Source organism: Oscarella lobularis, chromosome 14 (genome assembly GCF_947507565.1).
Source record: "Oscarella lobularis chromosome 14, ooOscLobu1.1, whole genome shotgun sequence".
NCBI classification, from domain to species: domain Eukaryota; kingdom Metazoa; phylum Porifera; class Homoscleromorpha; order Homosclerophorida; family Oscarellidae; genus Oscarella; species Oscarella lobularis.
In genome coordinates this window covers 1,259,933-1,278,656 of record NC_089188.1, presented here as the reverse complement: position 1 = coordinate 1,278,656, position 18,724 = coordinate 1,259,933, and the positions used below count along the sequence as shown (strand labels likewise).

Genomic DNA, 18,724 nt, shown 5'->3' with positions numbered 1-18,724 from the left:
CCGCTTCCGGAGGCCGGAGGACGTGACGTCAAGACATTCCAAACGCCCTCCGTTTTCACTTGCTCTCCTGATTCCTACCGGGTTCGACGCCGAAACGATGAGTGGATTAGTAAAAGCGAAAAAATACGACTACAAAGACAGCAATCTTGCTTTGTTCGGTTCCGATTTGGAACGAAACGTAGAGAACCTCGCGACGTGGCTCGATTTCATCGTTTATTAGCGCTCGTAGATCAAAAAGGCGTCCGCAAAAACCGAAACGGCATGGGCCAACGCTGGCAAGAAAGTAGGCATTCAAGTTTGGCGCATCGTGAAGTTCAAGGTCAGAAAAGTCCGGCTTTGGGACCGCCCACTCGTCTTCTTTGTCTCGCGCGCGAGGAAAACTATTTACGCTATCTCGACCTTCAGGTGGCCAAGTGGCCGGGAGAAGACAACGGCAAGTTTTACAGCGGCGACTCGTACATTATTCTGAATACGTACAAAACGCCGCCTAGCGACGTGAGAGCGATGGCTTCCCCTATATCGTTCCGAGACGAGGGCGTTCTGTGTTTTCTTTCGTAGGAGCTTCTCTATGACGTTCACTTTTGGATTGGGAAGTATTCGACGCAAGATGAGTACGGTACGGCCGCGTACAAGACGGTCGAATTGGATACGCTGGTAAGGAGGAATTTTTCGCCCTCGTTCGATCGTCGGCCTGCGCGTGCGCTATTCTAATAATTAAAATTTTTTAAATTCTTATTTAATTTAATTAGCATACCTGACTTGGTGTCTCTGTTTTTTAGCTTGATGACAAGCCGGTTCAGCATCGCGAAGTGCAGGGATACGAATCTGATTTGTTCAAGACTTACTTTCCGACAATAACGTTGATGAAAGGCGGCGCCAATTCTGGATTCCGACACGTCGATCCGAAAGAGTACGTAGCAAGATTGCTTCATGTCAAAGGGGAAAAGGTGATTGAGAGCCAATGAGAGAGGTGTTCTTTGGTCAATATCTTTTTTTTATCAGAAAAAAGTTACCGTGAAGGAGGTGAAGATGTTCAGGGAGACGCTTTCATCAGGCGACGTTTTCATACTCGACAGAGGTCTTGAGATCTTTCAGGTATAATAATAACAGTGTTAGTAGTAGTATTGACATTGCGCTATGACTTACAGTGGAACGGTTCCAGTGCCAATAAGGATGAGAAATTCAGGGCCCTTCAGTACATCCAAGGACTCAAGGTACCGTATAACGCGCTAATCACGTTCTTCCATAGATTGTCTCTCCACTGTAGAGTGACAGAAGTGGCAAACCCAAAGTGGAGACCCTTGGTACAGAGAAAAACAGTCAGTGATCTAGGATCAAATCTCTAATTGTTCCTTTCCAGAGGAGCGCACCATGGCCCAGACTCACAAATTCTACACCTATCTTCCAGAGGGCGGTGAACCGCTCAAGGCCCCAAAAGACAGCGAAGTCAAAGCTACAGAAAAAGTGCTTCTCAAGTAGGAAACGATGCTTGCCTGAGATACTTATGTAAATTTTCTGCAACTAAAATAGAGTCAGCGATGCCGACGGCACGTTGGACTGCGAAGAAGTGGCTAGAGGAAGTCTGTCTAAATCTATGCTTGATTCGAATGACGGTATTGTATAAGCAAGCACTCGCTGATAGAGCCGGTTTTGCTAAATCTTTTTTTTCAGCTTTTATTGTCGATTCGGGCATTGCTTGCTACGTGTGGATTGGCAAGGGAGCCAGTCCGGATGAAAGGAAAAAGGGCATGGAGTTTGCTCACGTATGTGAAACAAAAAACTCGTTTCTCCATCCTGCGACACACGGGTTCTTTTTCTTAGAACTACTTGATGAAAACGGATCATCCTTTTGTGCCTGTTACTGTCATTATCGAAGGCCAACACGAAGAAGAAGGCTTTAGGGCTTGTTTCTCCTAAAATGGGGAGCCTCGACAGCTTTGGACGTCAATTCTAGAGTAGAGTGTCTGGCATGAACATTTTTTTTTCTTTTTATGGTGTGGTTGTCGTTGAAACGTGACTATAGAAGCGCTTGCGTGCATTTTGCTGTCTCCGCCATAGAAAGGGAATTGCCCGGAATCTTGCCTTTCATCACAAGGAGACATTCCCCACCAAAGACGTCCATGCAGCAATCTTCTCTGAACGCGGAAAAATCCTGTGTGGCAGGCGCGTGACGGCCGCGACTGAGCTCAGCTTACCTTCGTAACGACCGCGAATACAGCCCCTCCAGCGCCCGGGTACTGTACGTGACGTCAGTCTAATCCGGATCACAGTCTCGCCTGTGTATTCTCGCCTGTGTGTTCTTACCGGTTTTGACGCCTAAACGATGAGTGGATTGGTAAAAGCGAAGAAGTACGACTATAAGGACAGCAACCTATCCCTATTCGGGTCCGATTTGGAACGAAACGTGCGGCGCTACAGAACCATTGTCCGATTCCGTCGATTCATTAGCGTTCATACAGGTCAAAAAGGCGTCGGCGGAAACCGAAGTCGCATGGACGAATGCCGGCGCGAATGTGGGTGTTCAAGTTTGGCGCATCGTCAAGTTCAAGGTTAGTGCTCTTGTTCTACTGGGCCCGCCCCCTTCGGGGACCCCCTTTGTTTGCCCATGTTTTGACAATCCGCGCAGGTGACCCACTGGCCGACGGACGACCACGGAAAGTTCTTCACTGGCGACTCGTACATCATTCTCAACACGTACAAGAAACCACCTAGCGACGTAAGGAATTTTTCTCCCTAAAGAGACGCCCCCTCCCTGCGGCGCGTGGCACGGACGTTTTTCGGGTTTTCGTCGTCGTAGGAGCTTCTGTACGACGTTCATTTCTGGATTGGAAAGTATTCGACGCAAGACGAATACGGCACGGCTGCTTACAAGACGGTCGAGCTGGATACGCTGGTATAAATGGGCTGGGACGCGTCCTCACGCGGGGCGCCGAGAGTTTTTGCGCGTTCCGCGGCGTGCGCTACGATTCCATTCTATATGTTGGCACTTATCTAATCAGGGGCAACTCTTTTTTTAGCTCGATGACAAGCCAGTTCAACATCGCGAAGTGCAGGGATATGAATCCGACTTGTTCAAGACCTACTTTCCGGCGATGACGCTGATGAAAGGGGGAGCCGATACCGGATTCCGACATGTCGGTCCGAAAGAGTACCAGCCAAGGTTGCTTCACTTCAAAGGGGAAAAGGCGAGAGCCATTAGAGAGGGTGCATCCTAGCCTGTATATCCCCTTTTTTTGTTCAGAGGAAAATATTTGTGAAAGAAGTGCCTCTGTTCCGGGAGTCGCTTTTATCAGGTGACGTTTTTGTACTGGACAAAGGTCTTGAGATCTACCAGGTAGTAATAGCAATAAGATTGTGCGCAGATAGTATCTATCATCTTGCTTTCAGTGGAACGGTTCCAGTTGCAATAAGGATGAGAAGTTCAAGGCTCTTCAGTACATCCAAGGCCTCAAGGTACAGTAATGTATTATATTGTAAATCGCAAAAGAGTACTTTCTATGGATTGCCCTTTCCACTGTAGAGTGATAGGGGAGGAAAGGCCAACGTGGAGACCCTTGGTACCAAGCGAAGCCATTTGGCTAATTTTAATTAGTTGACCTCTCGTTCCTTTCGTTCAGACGAAAACGACATGTCGCCGGGTCACAAATTCTACACCCATCTTCCAGAGGGTGGCAAAACCCCCAAAGCGGCAAAAGACAGCGAAGTCAAAGCTACAGAAACAGTGCTTCTCAAGTACGAAACAATAACTGCTAAGATAATTCCCTTCACCTTTACTAAAAATCTTAGAGTCAGTGATGCCGATGGCACGCTCAAGTGCACAGAAGTGGCCAGAGGGAAACTGTCCAGAGACCAACTTGATACGAATGACGGTTAATCATATAGATCGCTTACTAACCCGACCTGTTTCATTTCTTCCTCAGCTTTTATTGTCGATTCGGGCGCTGCTTGCTACGTGTGGATTGGCAAGGGAGCCAGTCCGGACGAAAGGAAAAAGGGCATGGAGTTTGCCCATGTAGGTGTAGAAGGAAACGTCACTCCTCTCCATGCAACGTTCTCCTTCTTAGAACTACTTGATGAAAACGGAGCATCCTTTCGTGCCTGTCACCGTCATTATCGAAGGCAAGAGAGAAGAAGAAGGCTTCAAGGCTTGTTTCGTCTAAAACCGGGGCTCACCGCTGAGTTGGAACTCACGAATCGCGTTCTAGAGTAGAGTGCCTGCATGTGTCTTGTGCTTGGTTGCTGCAGTTGAATGTCGTTGAAATAAAAAGAATGATGCGCTTGCATTCGTTGCCGTCCGCCGCGTTACTTAGCGAGGGGTTTTCCCCCCGACCCAGTTCCCCCGCCTTCCTTAAAACCAGGAATGCGGTTTGTGTCACAAGGGGTTCCAGGATGCAACTTTCCCCTACATTTCTGTGGCGTTGGGCGGCAGCAACAACAGCAGCTGCCTGCGAAGGATATCCACTTCCCTAGATGAGGGGAAAATGCCGATTCTCCACAGGCGGGCCGCGATATTGGATCAGCTCCCCCTCTGCTGTATAAAAGAGCAGTGATTTGGTCTACCTAGCATCAGTTCCAGCTCAGTTGAACATTCAAGTACAGCATCGATGTCTGGGTCAGCAAGTTTTCTTTTCTTCTTGCCTTTGATGGCACTTGCGTGCGGACAACTAGTCGAGCAGACCTGTTCCGAATGTCAGGTCGCTACTCTAATAACTTTGAGGAATTTCAACGATCAAATGAACAAATACCTTCAGCATGGTTACCCAGCCTGTCAAGATCGGACTCCTGAAGTGACTACGGATGGCCTGTGCAAAATCGAATACGTGTGCAGCTCAGACAAGATGAGACATCCAGTCGATCTTCCCGAAGTCAAGTGCACTCAATTGCATCCCTCGTTTTCGTCGTCGTTCTGCTTTCAACGAAATATGACAGTTCCAGTTCTGAAGCAAGAGAAGTGCAATGTCGGAGGTCGGGTGGGCTTGCGCGAAGTCGTCAGAGTCGCTAGCATCGGAGTTGCTTGTGAAACCAGATCCTTGTCCTAGACATGAGGAACAGTTAGAACTTTATTCAGCTGCTAGTATCAGTATTGTAGTTGTGCTCGGTGTCGTTTCAATAGCATTTAAAAAATAAATGATGAACTATTTGATTCGAATGTGCCATTTACTGTCATTATACAATCTAGCTCGTTATCACGAGAAAGACCTATCGGCGATGTGAGTAAAGATCGAGTGGCCTATCGTATTCCCGGTAAGCGGGTACAAAAACGCATCGAGCAGAGTTTATCAGTCTATGTGACGGTAGTTTATCCTGACAGGGGTCCTCTTTGAGTCCTATTATGCTCGGGTACAAAAATGCATTTAGTCATGTAGGGATATAGTTTATCCTTGCAATTTTTGACCCAACCTGACCTAGTTACATATCTTCACCGTGACAGTACAATAGCCCGGGTAGAAATACGCATTTAGCGCTAAACACCAGTAGTTTATCTTACAACACAGTAACACTGGCACATAATCCCAACTACCGACTTCTAAGATAAAAATGCGACGGACTTTGAACGAGGAAGTCCGTGGGCTCGGATTAATCTTCTGCATGATCGACTGCCAGTGGCTAGTTGTCAACTGACTGCCAGTGGACTAACGAGTCAGAAGACAGAAAATGAAACTGACGTCATGGGAAGCAAATGCGGTCTATGTATACATACAAACGCGTGTCACAAGACATACCGGGAAAGGAGGCCCATTTCCTGAAGACACACAAAGGGACTGTTACCAGCAAACGTGGCGAAAGTACGCCATTTGGAATCGTCCTGCAATGTAAATAATATACATAGCAAATTGCTCTAATAGAAACGGCCAGGGAAAGAGGAGATCTACTTCCTCGGGAGACCGGCCCTTGGGGTCACACGGGAAAATTGTCAGACCCTTATAAAAAGGCACAAGATTAGGCTCTTCGAATCATTCACTGCTAGACTCACTATCTCCAAGAACGATGCCTGGATTTCTCGTCTTCTTTGCCTTGAGCATATTTGCCGTGTCAACTGGACAACTGACCTCACTACAGTGCGGAAAGTGCCGTCCCCTACGCGAGTCGCTGGAGCTGATAGACCGCAATTTCGCATCGACGTCTCCTTGCAAGCAGATCATCGAACAGAACACTCTCATCTCCAGTGGCGCCGTCTACTGCCGACCGACACCAGTCTGCTCGACGAACTACACCCGAATACCGTCGACAATCACCGAGATCCAGTGCAGGCCAGTGAACCCGATTTTCGCCGAACACTGCAAGACAATCGAGAAAACTCTCGTCGTTCCCATACTGAACCTGGAGAGATGCGTCACTGAGAGCAACGTTCGCGGAGTCGTTCGTGTTCTCCAGAGCCGTCGCCTAAGCGCGGGCTGCGATTCCAAGAAGCAGAAGCAGCCATTCTTCTTCAATTGAGAACTCAAAAAAAAACCCGAATGGAACACCGAGAGTCGGTGGCGACGGTCAAATAGCTTGCATAGCTAAATTTGTAGTGTAGATGCACAGTTAGAAGAAGAAGAAGAACATGCGTGTGTGCAATTGGCAATGCTCAACTTTTCTCATTCGCAATCGGAATGATGATGATGATGACGACGCCGACGACGGCCTCGACTGTCGTCGTTGTCGTCGTCGTCGTCGTCGCTTCTCGACCGACGTCGCCGCCGTCGAGACTCTTTCCGTCGATGGCGACGTTCTCTGCTACGAGATCGTCGTCGCGATCTACTTCGACTTCTAGATCGCGACGAGCGATGCCGATGACGGTGGCGGTGGCGGCGGCGGCGGCGTTCCGAATCTCGACTGGGAGTCGAGAAAACGTGAAGGAAACTACAGTGTTTACCTTTAGGGCACCTGCGACGATGAAACAAGCCTAGAGTACTTAACTAATCGAGCAGATTGACCGAAAGGGCGGCATGTTCTTACCGCACACAGCCGACTTCCAATCGGTTACCGGACAATATTGAACGGACAACTGCTTTTGAGCGTACCAGCGCCCGTTGAAAGCAGCAAAGGCACGACTCGCTTCTTCTTCGCTAAAAGATAAATCGAAGCGATTCTCCGACGGCGCGACGCTTCTCTATTCACCGAGCGTATTCGACGTATACGTTCCCTCTCAAGTGAGGCTCGTAATTGCAGCATACCTACACAAACAAGAAGCCCTTTATACAGAGGAAAGACTACTCGTTTATGAAAACACGAACCATTAGGTTGACAACGTTGCCAGCCTCCTCAAACGCGGGCCGGATATCGGCGTAAAAATCGACAAATTTCTCGTAGGCTTCGCGTTCGTCGTACTGTATAGACGGAACCCCGCACTCTAGCACGTAGACCCCTCTCCTCTTGCTCTTGACTAACCTCTAGTTCGACGTCGTGATCGATTTCATCCAGTACTTGTTGGTCGAGTTCGACGCTACTGAACATGTTGGCTATGAGAAGCGTCCGACTTATAACGGGACGCGAATGATGCCTAGAGCACCTAGAATGGGACGGCAATTCTAAAACGCTATCTAAACAAACTGCCCCTCGATCGCACCTTTCGCCGTATCTGCACGCTCCAGTTTTCGCGTAGAATGAACAGTCGGCTATCGTCTGATCAGGAGCCGAAGGATTATGCCACGTCTTATAGAACGTAGTAGAAGTTAGGTATTCTTTTAAAAAACAGAGAGCGTTCTTGGTCTCACCTCTCTTGGCGGAGATCTCGGGGCGACGATCGTCTCCTCCTGTGTCGATTCAAGGAAACAAAATCAAGGAATTATAATAATAATAACGAAGTTTGAGCTGCCCGAGAACTAATTTCGAGACGATTCTCAGAGCAGGATACGTTGTGCAATTGTCGTCGTTTTTTTCCTAATGCACCTCCTGTCTTCTCTTTTTCCCCTCCTCTCCCGTCCTTTCACCTTCACATTCGTCGTCAGTCGCTTCTCGAGAGCGGCGCTAATGAGATGCAAAAGCTTCGGTTCATTTCCTGTGTTTAGTTATTCCATTTTCATATGTCGGGTCTCACGCTGGGATGCAGCGCGTCTCCCCCTTCCGATTCCCGGCCGCGCGACGCGCTCACCTCGATGTCCACCTTTTCATCTGTCAACTTTCTCTGAAATTCCTTCTCCCGTTCTAGCCAGAGCAATTTCTCTTCGTGACTGCTTGCATGATTAATCGAGATACATATGGACATCTTCTGATGTGAAAGTTCGAACCTCTTGATCTCTTCGAGTCGATCTTGCTCCTCTAATTTTCTTTCACTTTCTTCCATCTTCAATCTACATCATCTCACCTTTAGTACTTTTCTCATCGTGGCTCGTTCTCTACTAGTTACTCGTGTCCTGAAACTGCTTCTAGAGACGCTTCTTCTGCTCGAAACGTTCGTCTTTAGTTTGTATTTGTCGCGTTTGGACTTTCTAGATAACCTTCTTCGCGCGTTCTGGCGAGGATTTGCCTCTTCGTTCGTCGTCGTTCTTTTTTGAGCGCTTTTCTTCGATCCTTGCGACTGTTTTCGCGCGACGATGTTAGAGAAGGCCTTTAGAGCGTTTTGACTGTACTTTGAAGTTCCTTCGAGCACTGACAGAGCGTTCATTTTCAGCTTTCTCAAGCGAGGACTGTTGACAAATCCGGGAGTTACCTTACAAGGCGGGTTTAGCGCCACAACCCGGAAAAATACGGCAACACGACTTTGCACGCTGATATCGCATCGCCCTAAAGCGTTTTCTGTCCACTCACTTTCATTTCGAACTCAGGAAAAGTCTACCGTTACCACGGCAACGATTACCAGGCGTTGGTTCGATCGGCATTTTTCCTATAGGAAAAGATGAAAGGTCGATATAAAATAGCCCAAACGCCGTCAGAGTAACTGCTAACACGATAAAAAAAAATGAACTGTTGTGTGTGGGCAACGAACTCAGGAGTTTCTAATAGTCTTCATCACATCCGCAAGGATTCTTTTACTGCCTTTGAATTTCTCGGCGGAGGACTTCGTTTCAAATTGCCGACTCGTCTCCTCCAAGACCAAATAAATTCTCTCCATCACCGCCTTCAGCGCCTTTTCTTTGCCGACCTTTTCAAGTTCCGACGTCCGAAGCCGAATGTAACGCTTTCCATCACCCTAAAGGACACTGATTGTCAGTACCAAAAAAATTATCATTCCTAGCACGATATGGAAACCGCAAACCGCCCCAATCTCGCGAAAACGCCAACGCATGCTATAATGGGTCGACCCCGACCTCGGCCGGCAACGAGGTCGCACAGGAAATGAGCTAATCTGTCTATACAAACAGTTTCAATGACGAAGTGAACGGAAAGGCGTGGATGAGGGGAAGCGTGGGCTCATGCAACGCTGTTTACGCGGGCAGGCGTAAACGCGGAACTAAACCGGGTTACTTTTCGGGGGAAATCGCCTATGCGCGTTCGCGCGCGGGGGGGACCAATCCCGGTTGCCGCCTTCTCGAGTAAGTCGTTGACCCTAAATTAATTACTTCATTGTGGGACTGTATAAATGTCAGGCACGCTCGCTTTGGAAAGACACAAGTTGACAGCGAGTCAGAAAACGAGTCAGCAAATTAAAGAACCATCAAACCGACACTATAGATATGCGAGGAATCGGCCTTTGTCTTCTCGTCGTCGCCGTCGTTCGCAGCCAAGGAGCGGCGATCAGTTCGTGCAGGAACGGCAGAAACTTCTCCACGGCGGAGCTGCAAACTAAATTCTTTGACGGATTGCCTGAACACTTGAACACTCTCGCCCAAACTTCAGTGGGCTTGAGACAGTTCAGAAGCTTGGGCAAGACAAACGACAAAGATGACAACAACGCCGTCGACGATCCTATGTCCGGCAAGAACGACGACAGCTTGCTATGTCCTCACGTACAGGACTGCAGTAGCGACTACGACGAAACGCGCACGCCGAAGCAACTCTGCCATTTCAGGTGCAAATTCGACGTCGACCCGTTGGGCATGTTCGAGTGCAAAACGATTCAGTACGAAATAACCGTTCTGCACCGGAGAACGTGCAGAAATGAAGGCGAGAAGGTATTTTCAAACCAAACTATGATTGACGTCGGGTGCGTGGCGCAATATGCGACGGACGGTTACCAACAATTGGACGCCTTTCTCAGCAAGGTCGGGAAAAAAGCACCGTCACCCGTCGGTTGTAAGAATCAATAAGAGACTCCGTCCATATAGTAGCAAAAAAGTTAGGCGATATATCTTCAATGAAGGAATAAATTAGCTTGAGCGATTAGATTTTATTCTTTCGAGGTGTGCAGATGAAAAGTATTTTCTTTATCCAAATATAACGATTTACGCATGAGAACGGGCCAAACGACGCGGTAGCGGAAACGAGGAAACCCTGATGCCCCTTTACCCGTGCACTCCCCGTTTGCCCCTCCCGTACGCGCGCGGCCCCCCCGGGCCGATCAGAGAGTGAGACTTAGACTTACTTTGAGGTGAAGCCGGAGTAGCTGCTCGATTTGCTCCGACGCCTCGTCCCAGCCTTTCACCCATTCATGCGTGGACGTTTCGACGCAATCTCGAAATTCTCGCTCGGAGATCTAGAGGGGGTGGGAGGGGGGAAAAAGGAGCCGGACGTAAACGAGACAATCGAGTCCCACGGGATCGAGCGCGTACCGACTCCAGTTCCAAGCAAGCCTCAACTAGTTTTTCGGTCGCGAGAGCAAACTTCGCCTGTAGGCGGATCGACTCGTACACTAGCTGCTTAGCAACGAGATGCGTGTTCCTCATGGCCTACGTAGGTACATGTAAGAAAATAAAATGTTTGAGATTTGTATAAAAGCCTTACCACGAAATCGAGACGACTTTGTATGGTCTTGATGAGATCCTCAGGCAAATAGACTTCGATTGTACGCTTCAGTTGCCGAAATGTCACCATGCATTCTTCATAAACGCTTCCCTTAGACTTTCTCAAAAAATAGATAAAGGCATCTTCTACTATTCGGACACCAACCTTGAGAAATTTTTTCAGGAGAACAACTTGGCCGTCTGTGCGCGGTCGGAAATTTTTTGCCTTTCGCAATTTGACGGCGAATTTTGCCAAAGCGTCGGAAAGATCGCCTTGGTGTTTAGCGATGAGATTGAGCCATTCGGGAGTGCTGGATTCTCTCGTTGGACCCGTTTCGTCTATGCGAAGCTCCTGAATCAGATCCTGGTACATGGACAGACTGTCTCGGACTTTCGATTGGGATCGAATCATTTGGCTGTGAATCAGTAGGAGCTCTGACATGAAGCACTCCTCCTAAGGGCTCGGAGTGCAACTAAAATATAGGGATTTCTTTTTTTCGGGTTTTACCTCTTGGACGATTTCACTTGTTTCGTGCAGTTCTTGCAACTTCTTCTGCTCCAACGATGCAAAGCACTTGGAGCAGATGCGAATGAACAGATGCGTACTGGGCTTTTTATCTGGACACTAAAACCAAAAAAAAAAGACCGGATTCACTAAATATCAAAATCGCTTGGACAAGCGGCTCACCCCTTCCCGTCCATTCAGAGCCCAAAAAGTTTCGCCGTCCAAAAGGTATAGAAAAAGGTCATCTGAGGAACAGTTGTTGCAAACGACAAACCCGCAAATCCTATAAAAGAAAACACGAACCTAATTGCTAACACAGAAGACGTACATGCATCTACGAGACGTTTCACATATACAGTACCGTTCTTCTACGTACATTATGATAAATGTCCTCCCAGACACCTTTAGAGTGGCTCAATACTGCTTTACTTTTGAACGGCACTCTATACTGATCTCTTACCTGCAGTGGTGCTTCCACTTCGAAAAAACACCAAAATTGCTGTTGCACAGAGAACAGTTTGTCACTTCTTTCGCGTCTTCCCACCAGCTCTTCCGCTTCTGCCAGTTCGGTACGGTCATCGAGCCAAAGATCTCGGTGGCGACCGCCTTGACGAGAGACCCGGCGTGTTCTTTAAAGCCCCTGAGAAGTCGCTCGAGTTCGTTGTCGACGGAGAAGAAGTAAGCGCCGTGTTGCGACAGACTCCGCCGCTGTCGCATCACTTCGCGCCCGCCTTTGATCGCCTTTCGCGCGACGAGGAAGGGTTCCGTCCACGAGCGCGATTGCCCGACGAATTGGGGACCGTCGTCGAAGCAGGCGGCGCACACCTGCGGCGGCGAGTAAAAAGAAAAAAAGCGTACGCGTCGAGATTCGAACCCGATGCATTCGACCGCGATGGGGATCCGGTTGGGCGTATGTGTTCAGTTTTCGCTTGAACTGGCAACAGCTCGAGCAGAATACGTCGCCGCAGAGTCGGCAGTGGGATCGACGTTCGATAAGGGAGAAACGCTTGTTGCATTTCGGGCTTGCGCAGCGCGAGCGGCTCTCGTCCGGTTTCCAGTGCTTTTTCGTGATGAAGCTCGTAAAGAGAGAGACTTCGCGATCGCGGCCTTCATGATCGTCGAGGACAGTCGCAATCTGGCGCTGTACTGTCGTCAAATCGACCGATTCTCGCTGCATTTTTCGCATTAGCGCGCGCTTTGATAAGCGGAAGTTTCGATATGGTAATAAAGACAATTTCAAGATTTAATTAATTAAAAACAAAGCATTAAAGTAAAATTCAAATTCTGCTTCGAGAATTGGTTATTTTACCGCATTGCACGCAATTTCGGAAATTGCTCAAAAGGGAAAAGTACATGCTCATTGTACAGTGTTCCTGGAAAGACCGCCTGGGGTTGCGCCACAGTCGCCCGCACGCGCACCGGTTCAGCCGCGAGGTGGACGGAAATGAGATAAAGCAGGGTCAGAGTTGGGAATTCCTCAACCATTGCGACTTCAGGAAAGGACGCGGAACGAATAATAAATAGTTGGCTGGCTCCTATGTCAGCTAGAACCACAGCCCGCCGGCCACAGTGACGATGACGAGACAGATCCGCTTAGAGTTCTCGGACATTCAACATTACCCCATTTGCATTCCCCTTAGCTGGAAAAGGTGTGTATATAAAGCAAACGCACTCGAAACGATTCACAAATTCATTTCCTAAAACGACAGAGAGCCACAAGAAGATGAAGACGTGCGGAGTCTACTACGGCTTGCTGTTATCGCTGGTCTTGGGCGCCCAAAGCCAGCCTACCGGCCGCGGCGAACCCATCACAGAGACAAGCGAATCAGCCATACGAAGTCTTTTCAAGCGATCCCTGCCGTCAAGTATACAAACGCTGAGCAGCACTTACACCGGTCTACAGCCGCTCCACTCGGACCGAATTCTCGACGACGTCTCGTGCTCATCCTCGGTCATCGATCTCAAGGCTCATCCGCTGTTTAACAGCACCGGCAATCACCTGTGTCCGTCCGTCGTGAGATGCACGTACGACGAAACGCGCATTCCGAAGACGCTTCACCACGTCGAATGCCGTTCCGACGTCGACCCCCTGGGCATGTTCGTGTGCCAGAACATGACCTATGAGGTAACCCTGTTCGAGAGAAGGTCGTCCGACGGCGGAGGCCAGCAGTGGTATAAGTACAAGGAAGCGATTAGTACGGCGTGTACGGCTATCTACGCGAACGGCACCTATAAACAACTCAAGAACTTTCTCAGCGTCGTTCCAACGCCGCGTCGAAACGACTGTTAGAAATGAAAATTGCTTAGACACACTGATTGGTTGGTTACTCTTTATTTATCTATTGCAATGAAAAGAAAGTAAAGGTTTTGGATATGTAAACGTGCAACTCCGCCTCGACGATTACCCTTTGGACCCTGTAGGGGGAAGTGGTTGCTAAAAAAACTTATCAACTCTAAGAAAATATTCGTATCCTGCGGGGATTCTCTCAATAGATAAGAGTCTATAATCGTACACCTCCTCCCTTTCTCTTACCTTGACCTAACGCGCCTGAAGGATTCTTCCACTTAGGCATACGCGACGGATTTTATTTCCAAACTACTATCAAGGAATTCCCATTTCGTCCAGAACACCGCGTATAGCTTCCGTCTCTTCTTGCATGAGATCTTGAGCCGCAATCGCCTTGACGACGTTCTTCTTGCTTGTTTCCTGAATCTCGCCGCCGATGACCAATTCGTCCAGCATAAAGTATGCCTAAAAAACGAATGTGAAAGGCGTCTAAAGCCGTTCTCAAAATTCTAACCAACCTTCTCAAAATTGAATATAATGTCCAGTTCGCAGACCTAAAGACAGTACGCAGACAATCATTTCGAATTGGTTATTATGACTAATAGCTGTTTTTACACTGCCAAAATATTTGTCCAATAATTCAACGTAACGATGAATCAGCTCGAGTACAATCAGTTCGTTCTCGTCTTTGTCGACAGCGGCGCAAAAGTACAAACTGGCATATCTGAAAAAACAATTGGCTCCTCCCCTCTCCATTGATTCAATGATTTTACCTCTTATAAATGATCTTCAGGTCTTTCCACTCCAAGAAATTGCACATTTTCGATCTGCGCGACAGCACGGTCGACACGACTTCTCGCGTAATTCGCTTCTTCTCCTTCTGCGTCATCGCTTGGTACCATTTCTGCAGCCGCAGTTTTCCCTGCCGGCTGAACAAGAGCATGTAGTGTATCTAGAACAAAATTTGCCCACTGAGAATCCGAAAAAACGACGAAAAAGCGCTGTCGTCTCACCATAACGAAAGGCGTTCGATAAGAGCATGCGCACACGATCGAAAAAGGAATACGGGACGTCCGTTATTGTATCTTGTGGGCCTCACCTTCTCCACACGGGTTCAACATCCAACGCTTAAATATTGCTACACATATAATCAGAGCCAATAGTAAGCAAGTATAGATTCGATCGACGGAATTTACCCGATCGGGGGGCGCGTCACCGCATGAACACACTTCGCACGAAAGCGTGATCCGCCGTTTTTTTTCCAACGCCAGAATCGCTCCCAACGTTTCATCACGATGTCGGACAAGGAAGATAGTTCAGCGAAAGCGCCGCCGGAGCCGAACGTCGCCGAATTGAACGCGTCGGTCGCCGCAACGGCGAGTTCCGCCACCGCCGCCGACGCCGCCGCCGCCGCGCCGACGCCGACGACGCCGTCGGACGTCGCCGTCGCGGCGAACAGCCATCGCGTCAAGGAACTCCGACTCCACTTTCCGTCCGGCGAGCAATTGGTCGAAATCGAAGAGACGGGACCTCACGACGACGACGAAGTGTATCAGCGTCTCATCGACGCCGCGTCGGCGTCGTCGCTCGCCCAGGGCCAGCGCGTTAAGCGTTTTCTTCTGCCGCTCACGGCGAAGCAGATCAGCATTCTTCCGAACGGGGCGATCATCGTGCCCGAATTCGATTCGACGATCGCGCCGCCGCCGCCAACGCCGTCGTCGTCGTCGGTTTCGTCACGCGGCACGGGCGGCACGGGTACTCCTTCCGTTTCCGCTTCCGGTGGTGGCGGCGGCGGCGGGGATTCGTCGTTCTATTCGCCGGTTGCGAGTTCGGTGAGTGCGGAGACGCTCGCCGAAGTGAACGCCGGTCTGCCGAGCGACATCAAGTTGGCCGTCACGAAAGCGGAGGAAATCGATACGAAGATCATAGCCACGCGCGTGCAGGAATTGCTTGCGAGTCATCACATCAGCCAGGCGGCGTTCAGCGAGAACATCGTGAAGTTGACGCAGGGCGCGCTCAGTAATTTGCTCAACAAGCCAAAGCCTTGGGCAACGCTGCACAATTCCGGTCGCCAGCCGTACTTGAGAATGAAGCTGTGGCTAGACGAGGAGGGATTCGAAAAGCGACTCGCTGCTCTGATCAAACTGCAACACGGTATAAGGCTAGGGGGAAAAGTGAAAATAGGGGTATAATTTTAATTTATTTTTTCATAAGAGCGTCGTGGACAGCGTAAGCGGCCGCTTCCGGGGCTTGGAGACGGAGCCGTGCTTTCAACGGCGAGACGAGTGCGTCACGTGCTGACGGACGAACAGAAGACGGGGCTCCAGGAGCTGTTCATGCAGAATAATCGACCGTCGAAAGAGGAGTTAACCTCCCGAGCGACCGAACTTGGGCTGCCATTCAATACGGTGTCGAATTGGTTTCACAATCAACGAGCGAAGGCAAATCGGATGAAGATGGAGACGAGTCTGTCGGAGCAAGAGCCGCCGGCGAATGAGGAGGAAGAGCACGGGGGATCGACGGAGGAAGAGAAAGAGGAAGCGGAAAAGACGGCGGAAAAGACGCCAGAAAAGACGCCAGAAAAGACGCCAGAAAAGACGGCGGCGCCTGAAGTAAAACCTGAAGAATCGCCGGCCGTGTAGCAGATGCACTACAAATAAATTAAGGTAATTAAAAGAAAGTGTCAGTGTGCGTCGTACGATTTTTGCTTTCTGTGTGCAGTATTTGCTGTCTTTGGATGGGAGTTCAGACTGAGAGTGCGTCTGTGTTTGTCTGCGCTTTTTGTGTAATTCTACGTGTGCACGTGTTCTTGTCTATGTGTCTGGTGTCATGTAGCACGGACTCGTTGTCTTTTATTATTATTATTATTATTGTCTAGGCTTCTGTCGTACTGAAAATGATAAATCTCTCTCTCTCTCTCTCTCTCTCTCTGTCTTTCCGCTCGCTCTGGTATATTATAGCTATCTAAATATGGCCACTGTGATAAGTCCTGCACATAAATTGCCGCCAATGAAAAGATTATGCGTAGCACGTAACACTTTACCTAATACATACGCTGCCAGCAGTCGATGACTCGTCGAAATTTCAATAAAAGACGTGTATCTGCTCGTGCCAGGATCAGGCCAAATCAAAATCCCAACGCAGAAAAGCCCAATAATGATGATAAAAGGAGATGACGTGGTGCCATCCGAACGCCGGGGGGAATGCTTTGTTGTGGCTGATGCAGCTGGCCGGGGAACAGAGGATTCTGCAAAAGAATCAATTCAGAGCATTTTAAAAGTAAACTCCTTGTCGAATAACCTCGCGTAGGTCTGAATGAGTCTTCCTCTCGTTTAGATGTCTATCATCAGAGACATAAAGATGAGATACTTACACACACCTGTTGCCTAATACTGTAGCTGTACCTGAATTTCAGCAAAAATAATTTTACTTCCCAACAATACTTTGCCTTCCGAATATAAGTCGATTTTGAACTTATTATCCGCCTTTTCATTGGCATCTTCCTCTTCGTCTAAGCGATACTGAACAGCGCTAAAATATTTGAGAGTGTTTTTGAAAGGATTCGCGAAACTTTGGGTGACGTACATGTCCACGCGGTATGCCGAGGGAAGACATCCTTCTGGATCGGAGACGATGAACCTTTCGGGCACGTTAGATAGAACTGAGAAGCATTCGAGTGTTTGGGAGACGAAGCTCCTTATCTACGAGGTCACCTCGATAGAATACAGGGCCGTCGTATGGATTGTAGACTGTTAGTGTCGCCTTTGGATCTGTTTCCTTGAAGACGAGACGCTCAGGCGAAAGGAAAACGGTTTTTTTTCGCTTGCGTTGGCGCATCATACGTAGTCTACGCACCGCGTAGATAGCTTGCGTAGATAGAGAGATAAGGCCGATGCGGCCCCCGTTACGTTACGCTACGTTACGTTACGTTACGTTACGTCGCTAGTGTGCATCGGCCTATACGTTAGCCTTACGAGCATGGCAACATAGATATCTATCTATGATGGCAACGCAAGTGAGAAGCGTATGACCGGCGAAGCTCCGCACTCCTTCCACGAGCTCATCGCAGACGTTCTGTACGGCGGCTTAGATCCGAGCGTTCCCGGCGTGGGAGGACCAACGCCGAGACGGACCCTGCAGTCTCTCGCCTGCGGCAAAGCACGCGTTTTGGCGAAGCATCCTAAAGTAGAGAGTTTTCTTCTGTTTAGCTGTGTCTTCTCTACTTTGGGGGGTTAGGGAAAAGAGATTGAAGATGATGACATATTTCGCTTTAATAAGGAATTTAAGCATAAATTGTTTCGAATTAAGATCAATCAGATTCAGATGAAGGAGACGGTTAGTGGAATGGTGGTTTGAATAGTGACGGGAGATAAAAGTACGTCTATTCCCTAGCCCGAAGAAAACGCCAGCACGACGGAGCGAGTGTTCCGAGACAGACAGTATCAGGTTAGCACACAGTAGGAATCTTAGTAGAAGAAACACGTATACAAATGCCTTACCGCCGTCATTTTACGTAATCATATGTCTAAATGTTGTACAGAGTAGTTTGAGGCAGTCGCAAGACGTCACTTACGCACTAAATGCATCTATTACGTACTTGACGTTTGGTCGATTATCATTAGCTAATGGCTGCTTTTTAGACATGCACAAATGCAAAATTAGGTCATCGTTAGTCATGAGTGACTGTAGTCGAGACGTTGCTGTTTGTCAGTAACTATTTTCTTTAGATTGATGCTGCCATTGTTCGAATTATGAAAACAAGGCGATCGCTCTCGCATAACCTTCTCATAACAGAGTGCTTCGAACAACTCAAATTTCCCGTCAAGGCAAGTCGACCTGACCGAAGTGAATAGATCAAACTCGTGTTTTCTTTTCCAGCCCAGTGACCTGAAGAAACGAATCGAAAGTCTGATTGACCGCGACTACAATACCCAACAGTATCTACGTAGCCTAATTAAATCATGTACAATGTATATGTGACGAGTATCGCTTCTGTGCCGCCCATTACATTTCCAAGCGTCATTCTACGCCATAACCCATACGGCTCTGTCGTTTCCAAGGTTATGACGTAGAATGACACTAGGAAATGGAATGGGCGGCACGTGCTGTGCACCAATATAGATTTAC

At 48.6% G+C, this 18,724-nt stretch overlaps 8 protein-coding genes across 13 annotated transcripts; 4 read left to right on the top strand and 4 right to left on the bottom strand.

Annotated features, from left to right (window-relative positions):
- Nucleotides 1-24: 24 nt before the first annotated feature.
- On the top strand, nt 25-2,038 carry LOC136195696 (gelsolin-like protein 2). The gene is made up of 12 exons (XM_065985114.1): nt 25-178; nt 230-319; nt 406-495; nt 559-654; nt 780-947; nt 1,003-1,095; nt 1,149-1,214; nt 1,268-1,304; nt 1,361-1,475; nt 1,531-1,613; nt 1,672-1,763; nt 1,822-2,038. The coding sequence occupies exons 1-12, from the start codon at nt 98-100 to the stop codon at nt 1,915-1,917; spliced, it is 1,107 nt and encodes a 368-aa protein (XP_065841186.1). The 5' UTR covers nt 25-97; the 3' UTR covers nt 1,918-2,038.
- Nucleotides 2,039-2,244: 206 nt separating this feature from the next.
- LOC136195695 (gelsolin-like protein 1) lies at nt 2,245-4,283 on the top strand. The gene is made up of 12 exons (XM_065985113.1): nt 2,245-2,404; nt 2,460-2,549; nt 2,627-2,716; nt 2,798-2,893; nt 3,018-3,185; nt 3,242-3,334; nt 3,388-3,453; nt 3,521-3,557; nt 3,618-3,732; nt 3,787-3,869; nt 3,921-4,012; nt 4,065-4,283. Exons 1-12 carry the CDS (start codon nt 2,324-2,326, stop codon nt 4,158-4,160), a joined length of 1,107 nt encoding a protein of 368 aa, XP_065841185.1. The 5' UTR covers nt 2,245-2,323; the 3' UTR covers nt 4,161-4,283.
- Nucleotides 4,284-6,481: 2,198 nt separating this feature from the next.
- On the bottom strand, nt 6,482-8,623 carry LOC136195694 (U2 small nuclear ribonucleoprotein auxiliary factor 35 kDa subunit-related protein 2-like). Of its 6 annotated transcripts, none has more exons than XM_065985108.1 (14): nt 8,556-8,623; nt 8,424-8,503; nt 8,333-8,366; nt 8,214-8,276; nt 8,024-8,159; nt 7,917-7,953; nt 7,841-7,866; nt 7,701-7,739; nt 7,553-7,638; nt 7,375-7,495; nt 7,221-7,313; nt 7,105-7,160; nt 6,943-7,052; nt 6,482-6,889 (listed from the first exon to the last, which is right to left on the bottom strand). In XM_065985108.1, exons 1-14 carry the CDS (start codon nt 8,588-8,590, stop codon nt 6,582-6,584), a joined length of 1,224 nt encoding a protein of 407 aa, XP_065841180.1. In that variant the 5' UTR covers nt 8,591-8,623; the 3' UTR covers nt 6,482-6,581. The 6 variants fall into 6 exon arrangements, with proteins under 6 accessions (XP_065841180.1, XP_065841184.1, XP_065841178.1 ...); XM_065985112.1 differs by having other exon boundaries at nt 8,078-8,159; XM_065985106.1 differs by lacking the exon at nt 7,841-7,866 and having other exon boundaries at nt 7,876-7,953.
- Nucleotides 8,624-8,822: 199 nt separating this feature from the next.
- LOC136195693 (uncharacterized) lies at nt 8,823-12,494 on the bottom strand. The gene is made up of 9 exons (XM_065985105.1): nt 12,185-12,494; nt 11,771-12,135; nt 11,494-11,593; nt 11,314-11,430; nt 10,972-11,259; nt 10,807-10,923; nt 10,635-10,751; nt 10,448-10,558; nt 8,823-9,115 (listed from the first exon to the last, which is right to left on the bottom strand). The coding sequence occupies exons 1-9, from the start codon at nt 12,485-12,487 to the stop codon at nt 8,912-8,914; spliced, it is 1,722 nt and encodes a 573-aa protein (XP_065841177.1). The 5' UTR covers nt 12,488-12,494; the 3' UTR covers nt 8,823-8,911.
- Nucleotides 12,495-13,875: 1,381 nt separating this feature from the next.
- On the bottom strand, nt 13,876-14,701 carry LOC136195161 (AP-1 complex subunit sigma-2-like). The gene is made up of 5 exons (XM_065984432.1): nt 14,611-14,701; nt 14,371-14,549; nt 14,213-14,321; nt 14,116-14,151; nt 13,876-14,062 (listed from the first exon to the last, which is right to left on the bottom strand). Exons 1-5 carry the CDS (start codon nt 14,611-14,613, stop codon nt 13,913-13,915), a joined length of 477 nt encoding a protein of 158 aa, XP_065840504.1. The 5' UTR covers nt 14,614-14,701; the 3' UTR covers nt 13,876-13,912.
- Nucleotides 14,652-16,523, top strand: LOC136195159 (homeobox protein cut-like 1). Its single transcript, XM_065984430.1, has 4 exons — nt 14,652-14,759; nt 14,869-15,751; nt 15,812-16,263; nt 16,319-16,523. Exons 2-3 carry the CDS (start codon nt 14,893-14,895, stop codon nt 16,237-16,239), a joined length of 1,287 nt encoding a protein of 428 aa, XP_065840502.1. The 5' UTR covers nt 14,652-14,759; nt 14,869-14,892; the 3' UTR covers nt 16,240-16,263; nt 16,319-16,523.
- LOC136195160 (motile sperm domain-containing protein 1-like) lies at nt 16,437-17,465 on the bottom strand. Its single transcript, XM_065984431.1, has 6 exons — nt 17,311-17,465; nt 17,183-17,258; nt 17,002-17,128; nt 16,898-16,937; nt 16,641-16,844; nt 16,437-16,586 (listed from the first exon to the last, which is right to left on the bottom strand). Exons 1-6 carry the CDS (start codon nt 17,435-17,437, stop codon nt 16,558-16,560), a joined length of 603 nt encoding a protein of 200 aa, XP_065840503.1. The 5' UTR covers nt 17,438-17,465; the 3' UTR covers nt 16,437-16,557.
- Nucleotides 17,466-17,613: 148 nt separating this feature from the next.
- On the top strand, nt 17,614-18,583 carry LOC136195335 (cullin-4A-like). The gene is made up of 5 exons (XM_065984649.1): nt 17,614-17,782; nt 17,834-17,932; nt 17,990-18,043; nt 18,325-18,423; nt 18,476-18,583. The coding sequence occupies exons 1-5, from the start codon at nt 17,624-17,626 to the stop codon at nt 18,575-18,577; spliced, it is 513 nt and encodes a 170-aa protein (XP_065840721.1). The 5' UTR covers nt 17,614-17,623; the 3' UTR covers nt 18,578-18,583.
- Nucleotides 18,584-18,724: the final 141 nt, after the last annotated feature.